The 12,219-nt window shown below is 48.4% G+C and overlaps 1 protein-coding gene across 2 annotated transcripts in view; it reads left to right on the top strand.

Moving 5' to 3' along the window:
- NOTCH1 (notch receptor 1) overlaps positions 1–8,816 on the top strand; it is a 42,652-nt gene extending 33,836 nt beyond the window's left edge. Inside the window, exons 26-34 of one of the 2 annotated variants that reach the window (XM_032130615.1) lie at positions 320–748; positions 1,545–1,693; positions 2,329–2,545; positions 2,875–2,965; positions 3,186–3,351; positions 4,050–4,345; positions 4,660–4,807; positions 4,912–5,009; positions 5,465–8,816. In XM_032130615.1, the coding sequence (XP_031986506.1) occupies positions 320–748; positions 1,545–1,693; positions 2,329–2,545; positions 2,875–2,965; positions 3,186–3,351; positions 4,050–4,345; positions 4,660–4,807; positions 4,912–5,009; positions 5,465–6,943 (3,073 nt within the window). In that variant the 3' untranslated portion in view covers positions 6,944–8,816. The remainder of the gene's footprint in view (positions 1–319; positions 749–1,544; positions 1,694–2,328; positions 2,546–2,874; positions 2,966–3,185; positions 3,352–4,049; positions 4,346–4,659; positions 4,808–4,911; positions 5,010–5,464) is intronic. The other variant, XM_032130616.1, reaches the window with a different exon arrangement.
- Positions 8,817–12,219: the final 3,403 nt, after the last annotated feature.

Below are 12,219 nucleotides of genomic sequence, written 5' to 3'. Positions count from 1 at the left end.
AGCAGGAACTTAGTCCCAGATTCCTGGACCAACTCGGGTCTTAGTAACTATTCTGTGTCCCCATGCCTTCTCTGAGTCACAGTAATTTGTCCCTTTTTCTTCTATAATTTAACAGCTGCTCTCTCTCACCTGCAGAGGTGAATGCTGCAGGAAACAGCTGCTTTCTACTTAAACTGGTTTAGTGTCTGTCAGGGTGAAGAATATTTATACAAAAGAGGGATCCCTGTGGACCCACCACTGTTTTTGTCAGCAGATAGGTGTTATTTGCAGTACTTGGTCTCATTCTTTCTTTTGCCTTTCTTCTTCCTCCTCCCTCCAGCCCTCTGTATGACCAGTACTGCAAAGATCACTTCTCGGATGGTCACTGTGACCAGGGTTGCAACAATTTTGAGTGTGAGTGGGATGGTCTGGACTGTGCAAACAACATGCCAGAGAAGCTGGCAGATGGCACGCTGGTGGTGGTGGTCCTCATCACCCCCGAGAACCTGAAGAACAACTCCTTCAACTTCCTGCGGGAGCTGAGCCGTGTCCTGCACACCAACGTGGTCTTCAAGAAGAACCCCAAGGGGGAATATATGATCTTCCCATACTATGGCAATGAGGAGGAACTGAAAAAACATTACATCAAGAGGTCCACAGAGGACTGGTCAGATATGTCCAGTGCTGTCATCAACAAAGTGAAGAGCAGTCTCTACTCCAGGGCTGGCAGGAGGCAGAAGAGGGAGCTCGATCAGATGGACATCAGAGGGTAAGAGGGTTCCATTTTCTCTGAGCAGCACTCTGAGTTTGCTTTCTGTGTTGATAATAGTAACACGCTAGGAAGGGAAGGATGTAGGCCAGATAACTGTATTTAGATGTTGCTTTCTGTGTGAACAGAAACCGGATTTTGCTCTCATGTGGGAAAATGGAGTGATCATTCAGGAATCCCGGGTACAATGCTGCGCCGACTCTCACGATTGAAGGAGTCCTGTGCATTGTTGGGAGCCGGGGCTGGGCTGGGTGGGACCTGGAAGCAGAGGTTGGCCTGACCGACTGTCTGACTTCAGGAAGTCATTAAGTTAAGCCTCATTTTCTCCCTGGGAAATGCTTTCTAGAGCTTTGTTGTAAAACTCAATTACTGCAATCTGTGTTTGGAGATCTTTGGTGTAAACATACACATCTAACCTGCTCCCTCTCCATGGACTCAATCAAAAACCACCGAAGGCAAAGGAGTTAGAGCAGTGAAAATGATGTGAGAAGATCTGAAGGCTCCCAAGCAGCATTATTTAAGATACTGTAGTGTCTGGGTAATTTTCAAACATTGTGAAACAGAGCCTCCCATCCATTCCTGTAGATAAAGAGCTGGATTTTACTGCATTCACTGAGGCAAATCCAACAGACCATGAGTGCGAGCTGCAGGCTTTGGGCCACAGGGAAGCAAGGAAATGGGTTCCCACCTTCTAATTCCCACTGATGGGGGTTAAAGAGGGCAGGGAGACAGGGCTCACCCGTGTCCTCTGTGTGGTCATCGCTCCCTGTTCCTTATTGACTCTTCTCTCTCACAGATCCATCGTCTACTTGGAAATTGATAACCGCCAGTGCATCCAGTCATCTTCCCAGTGCTTCCAGAGTGCCACCGATGTGGCAGCATTCCTGGGAGCCTTGGCCTCCCTCGGCAACCTGAACATACCCTACAAAATAGAAGCTGTTAAAAGTACGTACAGCTGGTCAGCCGGGGAGGAGAGACAGCCAAAACTTTCCAGCCTTCCCCAGGTTTAGTTATCTGTCAATTGGCTGCATCTGAACACAGTCTGGTTTTAATAACCTCACTTTTTTTTTTTTTTCTCCCTTAAGTCTTTTCTTTAAAAAAATTGGAAACACACTTTATTATTTTTGCTTATTCCAGGTTTTATTTCAAAATCATTATCACTCTAAAAGTTATTAAAAAAAAGAAAAGAAAAAGAAAACCCAAGCAGCTCCAATCAATCAGTGACATGCAAGGAGTTGAAGTTTGTATCTTGAAAATCCCCCCTAAATCCTTTTGTCTTAACAGCTCAATGCAAGCGCAATGATTTGAAGTTTGCTAATCCTTTTCCTTAAAGGAGAAAAAAGTGAAGCTGTCTCCTGGTGCAGGCTGCCTTGTGCAGCCGAGAATTTGCCGATAGTTTGCAATTCTGATTAATAGCATATAAAATGACCTTATTTTGGGGAGGGGGGGTTGGAGGGGGGGGCTGATTTAGATCAGACTTAGGTACCTCTATTAACTAATTTTCCTTCATTTCCACTCTGTCCCTGGTTTGCTATGCAGCTTAATGTCTCAGCATCTCTTTGTGCCCCACTGTTTTGTAGGTGAAACAGCGGAGCCCACGAAGAACTCCCAGCTGTATCCTATGTACGTGGTGGTGGCTGCGCTGGTCTTGCTCGCCTTCATCGGACTGGGAGTGCTGGTGTCTCGCAAGCGGCGCAGGGAGCATGGGCAGCTTTGGTTCCCAGAGGGCTTCAAAGTGACGGAGTCGAGCAAGAAGAAGCGCCGGGAACCCCTCGGGGAGGATTCTGTTGGACTGAAGTGAGTAATTTGCTTGCTAACGCCATAAACACGGCGCAGCAGGGCTGCTCAGGGCTCTCCTGAGAGAGCCCGTCGGAGTTTTGTTCTCCAGTGCATCGTATTGGTGTGGCAGGGAGGAGAAAAATCAGGGGTCTTAAAGTTCTGCATGGGGGAAAAAAGCGGTGTTCCATCTTTGTAATCTGTTTGCACTTGGTAAAAAATGAAATGCAGCCTGAGGGGAACCTCCTGGAAATTGGTTGATTCTTCTTTCAGTTTGTGTACGTACATGGACACAGTCCATCACGGTTTCTGCAGAGGAGATAACTTTTTGTATGGCTTTATTTTTAAAGACCCCTCAAAAATGCTTCGGACGGCACGCTGATGGATGACAACCAGAATGAGTGGGGCGATGAGGAGACCTTGGACACCAAGAAGTTCAGGGTAAGCCCTCTGCCACATTCCCTCCCTATGCTGCAGGCAGTCACTCCTGGGTTTGTCACAAAAGGAGCAGAGGGATGCTCAGGGGCCCCTCCTTGCTGCTCCCAGCTCCTTTGCAAACCTGCCTGTGACAAGCACACACCTTGGAGCCTCTCAGGGCTTCCCAGACTGGAGCTCAGCCCAAGGTGCTTTTCTGGGAGCTCATTCCCTGCTGTTTCCTCAGTTCGAGGAGCAGGCAATGCTGCCGGACACAGATGACCAGACAGATCACAGGCAGTGGACACAGCAGCACCTGGACGCTGCTGACCTGCGCATTTCCTCCATGGCTCCTACCCCTCCACAGGGGGAAATTGATGCTGACTGCATGGATGTCAACGTCAGAGGGCCGGGTAAGGACCCCTTGCACTTCTGCACTGGCTGTCAGCTCATGTCAAAGCCTCCCTCAGCCCCTGCAGGGAGCAGCCCCATGGCCCTACCTGTCCCTTGTTGGAACAGAGTCACTGCTACAAATTCTGCACCACAGGGTTGCTGTTGTGTGTGATCTAGAGAGAGACTGTCCCATTTTGCTTTCCATGAGAGCTCTTTTGTTCAGTCACTGAGATGGAAATTACAGAAGTACCTATTAAATCACCCAGGTTCTCTCTGCTGCTCCTATATTCCTCTCCTCCCACCCAACTGTACATTTCACATTCTTTTCAGGTCTTTAACAATGGTTAATAGGTTTTTAAATTCTTACAAACACTTGGTCTTCCCCATGTCTGTGGAACTGTGCTCTGAAATAATGAAGGTATTTACCACACTCGGTTTGCTTTGAGCAGCCTTCCTTACAAACTGCACCTTACGTGGTGCATGTGCAAACGAGCAGATGAAATAGGGAAAGCACTGAGTGGCAAGATACCACTAAGGAATTTCAGATCCATATCAGAGGAAGGATATTCATGTTTGATGTTCAGAACTAGTCAGGAACTCAGTCTTGGTGCACCCAGGAGAATAAGCATCTATCGCAGACAGAGCGTCTGGCTGAGCCTCCTGCATTACAGAGGAGAGAAAAAAAGCCTTTTTTCCCCGGGCTCCCCTGTGCTTTCAGACGGCTTCACCCCCCTCATGATCGCCTCGTGCAGCGGAGGAGGGCTGGAGACCGGCAACAGCGAGGAGGAGGACGATGCTCCCGCCGTCATCTCGGACTTCATCTACCAGGGCGCCAGTCTGCACAACCAGACTGACCGCACCGGCGAGACCGCCCTGCACCTGGCCGCCAGGTACTCCCGCTCGGACGCTGCCAAGCGCCTGCTGGAGGCCAGCGCTGATGCCAACATCCAGGACAACATGGGCCGGACACCCCTGCACGCCGCCGTCTCTGCCGATGCCCAAGGAGTCTTCCAGGTGATTGATGCTTTGGCCGCCAGTTTCGGGGTTTTCGGGGGGAAATAGTGGTGCCACGTGAAGAGCCTTATCACAGGGTCTCCTGCTCACCTGGGCAAGGTGTGGGGTCACAGTGTTAAAAAATGAAGCCCTTGTTGTCTTGGGGCACAGCAAAGCAGCAACCCCACGGCAGCACCCCTGGACTGGGAGCAGAACTGGAGAGATGAACCTTTGGAAAGGGCGTTGCAGGTCCTGAGGCCTGGATACCTGGAGTGCCTTGCTGTCTGCCCCTCCTAACGTTTGTGTTCCCTCTGCTTTGGCCCCTCTCGTGGCAGATCCTGATTAGGAACAGGGCAACAGACCTGGATGCCCGAATGCATGACGGGACCACTCCCCTGATCCTGGCCGCTCGCTTGGCTGTGGAGGGGATGCTGGATGACCTCATCAACTGCCACGCTGACGTCAACGCCGTGGATGATTTAGGTACTGAGGCAGCTAAAACAGCCCAGACATGGGACAAAAGGGATGCTTGCTGCTTATCTTAGCACTCACTGATGTGTGTTGTATTTCATGGTTTTCCTCTCCAGGCAAGTCAGCCCTGCACTGGGCAGCTGCTGTGAATAACGTGGAAGCTGCAATGGTCCTCCTGAAGAATGGTGCCAATAAGGACATGCAGAATAATAAGGTAATATCTCCTAGGCTGAAATATGCAAGGGAAGAACCATTATGGGAGTCTGTTAAAGAGTAATTTCTGGCTAAAATACAAATGCCTGGCACTGAGTCTGATTTGATTGTTCTGCTGTGAATGAAGTTGTTGGATTTAGCTCAAAGGAGCACTGTGGGATTTGGCTGTAGGGGTGATGTTGAGGAGCTGTGCAGTGCTTGGTGGGCAGTTTGGTACAGTGTCTTTGTGGCCACCTCCAGCATGTTCTGGGTCACTTGGGGATTCCTGGTTTGATATCAGTACAAGGAGATGACTCAACAGGGTAGGAAAACGCAGGAGCAAACCCTCACCAGAGGAGAGATGAGGACAGACCATCTCTGCCACCCAACAACATGAAGTTGGGCATGGAGCTCAGGGCAGTGCTAGCCAGGAGAATCCATGAACTCAACCCTAACCAAACATTGCTGGCTTTCCAGGAGGAGACTCCACTGTTCCTGGCAGCCAGAGAAGGGAGCTACGAAACTGCCAAGGTCCTGCTGGACCATTTTGCCAACCGGGACATCACGGACCACATGGACCGCCTGCCGCGGGACATCGCCCAGGAGCGCATGCACCACGACATCGTCCGGCTGCTGGACGAGTACAACTTGGTGCGGAGCCCTCCCCTGCACAACGGCCCCCTGGGGGCACCCACCCTGTCCCCCCCGCTCTGCTCCCCCAACAGCTACATCGGCAACCTCAAACCCGCCGTGCAGGGCAAGAAGGCCAGGAAGCCGAGCACCAAGGGGCTGAGCTGCAATGGCAAGGATGCCAAAGACCTCAAAGCCCGGAGGAAAAAGTCCCAAGATGGAAAAGGGTGTCTGCTTGACAACTCCAGCGTGTTGTCTCCAGTGGACTCCCTGGAGTCGCCCCACGGGTACCTCTCAGACGTGGCCTCTCCCCCACTGATGACCTCTCCGTTCCAGCAGTCCCCTTCCATGCCTCTGAACCACCTGCCAGGCATGCCCGATGCCCACCTGAGCATCAACCACCTCAACATGGCGGGCAAGCAGGATATGGCCATGGGCAACTCCAGCAGGATGGGCTTCGATTCGGTGCCGCCGCGCCTGTCCCACCTGCCGGTGTCCAGCCCCAGCACGGTGATGAGCAGTGGCCCCATGAGCTTCTCGGTGGGCGGCGGGGCCGGGCTGAACGGGCAGTGTGACTGGCTCAGCAGGCTGCAGAACGGGATGGTGCAGAGCCAGTACAACCCCCTGCGAGGCAACCTGCAGCCCGGGGCGCACCAGCAGCCCCAGAACCTGCAGCACGGCATGATGACCTCCCTGCACAACGGGCTGCCCACCACCAGCTTGTCGCAGATGATGAGCTACCAGGCCATGCCCAGCACCCGGCTGGCGTCCCAGCCCCACCTGATGCAGAGCCAGCAGCTCCAGCAGATGCAGCAGCAGCAGCAGCTCCAGCAGCCCAACCTGCAGCCGCAGCAGCAGCAGCCGCAGCAGCCCCAGCAGCCGCCGCCGCAGCCGCAGCAGCAGCAGCAGCACCACAACCCCGGCTCCAACGGGAGCGGCCACATGGGCCAGAATTTCCTCGGTACGGAGCTGAGCCAGCCCGACCTGCAGCCGGTGAGCAGCAGCGCCATGGCCGTGCACACCATCCTGCCGCAGGATTCCCAGCTGCTGCCCACCTCCCTGCCGTCCTCCCTCGCCCAGCCCATGACCACCACGCAGTTCCTGACCCCACCTTCCCAGCACAGTTATTCCTCCCCCTTGGACAACACCCCCAGCCACCAGCTCCAGGTGCCCGACCACCCTTTCCTCACGCCGTCTCCGGAGTCGCCGGACCAGTGGTCCAGCTCCTCTCCTCACTCCAACGTGTCCGACTGGTCCGAGGGCATCTCCAGCCCTCCCACGAGTATGCAGTCACAGATGGGACACATCCCCGAGGCCTTCAAGTGAAGGAAGGTGTTTTAGAGACTCTCACTGGGAGCCAGAAGCTCGAGGGAGATCTTTTTTTTTAAAAGTACACTGGATGCTTTTATTAAAGGATCCTTTTTAAATATGTTTTTATAAAAAAGAAAAAAGAAAAGAAAAGAAAAAGACAAATTAATTCCTTTTTTTTTTTTTTTTTTTTTAGTATTTATTTATGTACTTTTTATTTTACATGAGAACACTGCCTTTTTATTTATATGTTCTATTGTTAAGAACTCAATGTGGGACACCAATTGTGTTTGGAGAAATCAACAAATTAGGTTTTTATAGGACGTTCTCTTTTGTTTGGGGGGTTCATTGTGTTTGATTTGAGAGGAAATGTTTATGTAAAGCTATAAGCGACGATTTGTGATTCTGAAATGCCATTAATTTATTTTTTTTCTCTTTCAACTCAGAAAGAGAGGTGAGAAAGAAGAGGGGAAGGAAAAATTGACTAAAAATACCACTCCTTAAGGGGAAAAAAATTAAGTATGGACAAATTTTTTTAATGTACTTTAAAATGTTTCCTTTGCTATTATATGAGAGGACATTTTATGGTACCATTCACGAATCTTTGTTTAAATTTCAGTATTATATAGTTGTACATTTGCCTTGATAATAGAAATTTTTGTTCTCTCTTGTTTTTATATATATAAAAATATATATATTTAAATGATTTTTATGATCTTAAAAAAAAAAAAAAAAAGAAAGAAAATCAGGATTATAGACCTCTAAGAACAGTTTCTAAGCTAAAAAAACCCAACTACAAAACGTGAATACTGTCCCCCATCAAAAAGAAGTATATTTGCCAAACTTCCAAGAGAGCAAGCCCATAACTATGGAGTATATACACAAAGGAGACTTAATTTTACTTTGAATATCTTTACTGTTTTTTTTAATTTTGTTTTGTTTTCGTGTTTGCATTTGAGTAACTGTTTAAGAAATAAATGCCAATATAAACTTTGTAAACCACATCCTTATTTTAAGGATGGCCTGCCGATTTTTAAAAGAAGGTGTGTCTGGTGGTGCAGACACCCTGAGTGAGATTACAAAGCATTATCACACTGCCACCCCCACGTGCTCGCCCGGCCCCAGCTCCTCTGGCAGAGCCCTCACTGGGTGCCCAGTGGGATGTGCTGCTGGTTTTGGTGGGAGGCTGGACTGGCCAAACTGGAGGGCGAAGGGCCAGCACAGCTGTGCTGTGAGACGTTAACATTTTGTTCTGTGACGTTAGCCTGGAGTGATGCATCTTTTTTTACACTGATGTGCACTCTTTCTGTGTATCATGTAAAATACAGTATAAGCCTGTGGCAGATTTAATGTTTGTAAATATCTTTTTTGTTTGTTTGTTTGTTTTCAAGAAAAGGTGGATTTTGTTTCAAAAATCTAAATGAGCGAGTCTTAAATATATCATAAATATATCACCTTATAGAGGTGTTGGAATATCACTCACTCGGGTGCAAAAGCAAGCAGACACCCTAAGACTAGATAATGTGTATGGGACAGGCAGATAGAGAGCAGTTAATCAAGAAAACCTAAGAAAAGGGTTCCTTTTCCTCATTCCTTTCTATTAGAACACCCAATAAAATGGATATTCCTCAAGGCACAGCGCCTTGCTGAGCACTCATCTTAGTTAACATTTCAGACCATTGTTATCGTGACACGCCTAATATGAGTGATAAAAACATCACGTGGTGTTGAATCTTCCTATGTTTTATAAACTAGAGCGTAGTTTAAGAAAAGATATCTTCTGTAATAAAGTTATGTACATGCAAAGTTGTAGTTTGCAAAAATGATGTATTTTTTTTGGTTAACTGATTTGCAATAAATGATGCTTCTGGGCATCTAGATTTTACTAAAACTGGAACTTGGTGTTTTTCTTATGGGTCAGTTGAATTCTGGATTTGACACCTGCCGTCTTTCAGGGCTGCTTCTTGCACACAGGGCTGGAGCTTCCCCAGCATCTTGTTCTCTGTGTAAAAACTCAGAGAAGAGCTTTGGACAATGAAAATTTCTCTTTAATTTCTGCTAAACTCACTGACTTGAGACACCTGAGCCAGGCAGGAGGAGCTCTGCCCAGGTAGCTCTTTACCTGCTGTGGGTGCTCTGATATCCTCAGGCCATCGGGTCAAGATCTAAATGGAAAAATTGTTTTAAAGACTGTCCCTCGCATCTTCAAAAAAAACAGGAACAGCAGCACCAGAGGGATAGTTTTACTTGTGTCACTCCACCATCCAGAAATGTTTGCTGTCCTTGCTGTACAATTAAATTACCGTAAAGATTTTTAAGGTAATTTAATTTAATTTAATTTCACTGAATTCTTTCTCTACCCCACAGGGACTCTGTAGTGCAAATGCAGCTGCAAAGTCCCCAAATAACTGGATATAAATAGCGGAGCCATTGACCTCCTCCCAAATCACATAAGCCTGGAATGCTGGTATTTTCCACTCCGTGGCTGGGGAGGGAGAGAGGTTGTGTGTGCACGGGGCTGGGATCCCGCCCCAGACAGATCCAGGGCCACCAAACACTTGCTGTACGACTGGTCAGCAACTGGTGCCATGACAGTGGCGTTTTATGTGCCACCCACAGCAGCAAAACTCACCTTCAGAGGTCAGGGAGGTGACATTGCAGGAAAGGGAACATCAACCCCCATGGAAAGGGGTATTTTAGCAGAGAACAAACCCCTCCTCCCCCTGTAAAATGTGTCACCAGCGAGGATCTCAACACCCAGAGGGACATGCTGGAGATGGGCTTCCCAGGATGTGTCTTCCCCCTGCCTGTGTCTGCTGCATCCCATCTGGGGTGCACTAAATGGAGTGTGTCTGCCTCCAGCGTGACTCACACATGAGCTGCTCATGAATCCCACACAGCCCAGCCTTCCAGGCTTCTCCCACACATTCCCATCCCAGCACAAGCCCAGCACGGCTCCAGTGCTGCCAGTGGGGCTGGCAGAGGCTCATCCCAAAGCGAGGAGACATTAAAAGATCCTCTCCTGCCCGGTCCAGTGTACTACAGCCAAGTCACTCATGGGCAAGGCGGAAATTTGGCCTGGAATAGATTAAAAAAAGGGTTTACGAGGACATGGGAAACAACGTGACATTGCAAGAGGCAACACATGTGGCTTGTTTAACAAGAGGGGCTGAAAAGCATGGGATTTTCCATGAGGAATGGGCAGAGGGACAGGACAAGGAAAGAGGGGGCTAAATACCATGGAAGGAAGCAAACTAAGAGATATTAATTAATTGGCCACAAGGTCATTTGAACTAGAAGTCAGTTAAGGTTTTCTAAGTAGCAGAGGAGTAAGGATGCAAAAATTTAGGTTTTAAGTGTTTAGCCCCAAGTGATTTATGTTTATGAGGCATCCGGTGACCAACAAACTCGTGGGTACATGAGATGATTGTCGTGTCACAGATCCAGCTGGGATTGAGGCAAAGTTAAATAAGAGACAAGAGAAATTACCCTAGTTTCAAACTCTCCTTTCACACTTAAGGCTTTCCCACCAACTCCCTGTCCAGAAGGATTTGTCTTCTCACACCAACCAACCCACGTTGTCCCACCACAAGCTCATCTTCACCTCATGTGGGTAAAGGAATTTTTGGGAGCTGAATTTCAAGCTCTCCCACCACCAGAGGATGCTGAGGACTGAATAGATGATGGCAAGCACTGTTTTAGCATTCCAGGTGAAAAAGGCTGAGAAGCACTAAAATCACATCCCACGCCGAGGGAAGGGTTCAGGAGTGTTTGCGTGAAACAAGATTAGCTACTGCCATGGCAGGTATGTTGGTGCTCTGAGGAATCCCTGCACCTGAACTATTTGTTTACATGCTGGAGGGCTTGTTTTTTTTTGGTTTTTTTTCACTCTTTGTTTTCATTATTCCTGCTCAATTAGATGGGACATTTAGAAACTGCTACTCTGTATTGCTTCTCCCTCCGGGCTGTTGGTGTTTGCTCAGAAAGTTGCTCGCAGCTGCTCCAGCCCTGACTGAGGAATTGTTGCTGCAGCTGAAATCAGCCCCTGAAGAATGTACAAAAGGAGCCAAATTCATCTCGGGTTTAGCCTCGCTCAAAGCACACAGGGTTAATGTGGCTGGGGTAGTCTGAATAATCACAGCAACTGAATGCGTAAATAAATAAAACTCGGCTTGTCCAGTTGGCCAACAAGATGCCAAATACGGGTAAGGGATACAGAAAATCTCTCTTAGCCATTTTCCCTGTTTCTAAACTCAAAGAATGATCCTTTTCATAGCACCCTTGCGGGGTAACGTTGTGTTTCTGGTTGTGTGCAACCTGAAGACTGAATAAATGACCAGAAAAAGGTCAGTATGGTTTGTCTTGTGTCCCAGGTGAGCTGAGGAAGAGAGAAGCTGTGGCTGCCCCATCCCTGAGTGTCCAAGGCCAGGTTGGACAGGGCTTGGAGCAACCTGGGATAGTGGAAGGTGTTGCTGCCCATGGCAGAGGGTCAGAATTCGAGGATTTTTAAGGTCCCTTCCAAACCAAACCATTCTGTGATTCTATGAAGGAGGAGAGGACACGCGCTGTCCTCACTGGCAAAGGTTTTCACTTATAATGGGTCCCTCAAGTCCAGAGCTACCGCTGAGCCCAGCAAATCAGCTAGAAAACTTCAGGGTAAAAAGGGACTGAATGCTTTAATGTGGCAATTCTTTTTAATTACTTATTTGTCAGAACAGCAAAGGTGAGATCCCATTGTTGGTGTTTGCATTGTGTACCCGTGTATGAGAGGGTTAAATAAACATAAATATCTAACTGTAGATACAGATGTGAGCTATTGATGGTATTTAGCACACAAAAAGCCAATCAGGCTAATTAAAACCATGTTTCCTCAGATTACACCTGTTGGGGGAAATACCAAGGGAGAACCAGGGCTTTATCTGCAACTCATGCCTGCGCAGGGAAATTGTATTTGACAAGCTGGTTTATAAGAATGTTCCTACAAAAGAGGGAGATGAAAGGCACTTAAAAATCACAGCGCTGCCTCTGGTTCCCACACCAGCATCAAAGTGCTGCTTCCCCTGCTTGGACGGGGGCTTTGAGGATATTCCCCTGCTTTAATGATCAAGCGTGCAGGAACAGCTCTTGCACCGATAATGACCCTTGATTAAGATGTTTGTTTAGGTCGTTGTATTTTCCTCTCCAAGGCTTGTTGTTGGGTGCAGGGTGTGCCAGTATCAGCACGGGGGCCGCGCTGGTGGGTGACAGACATTCTTCTGCTGCTGGCTTAAAAAGCTTCGTGTTTGTGTAAAATA

The sequence above is a fragment of the Corvus moneduloides genome, chromosome 21 (assembly GCF_009650955.1).
Source record: "Corvus moneduloides isolate bCorMon1 chromosome 21, bCorMon1.pri, whole genome shotgun sequence".
Lineage (NCBI taxonomy): Eukaryota > Metazoa > Chordata > Aves > Passeriformes > Corvidae > Corvus > Corvus moneduloides.
The sequence above is the reverse complement of the archived record's forward strand: the minus strand, read 5'-3'. Positions and strand labels throughout refer to the sequence as shown.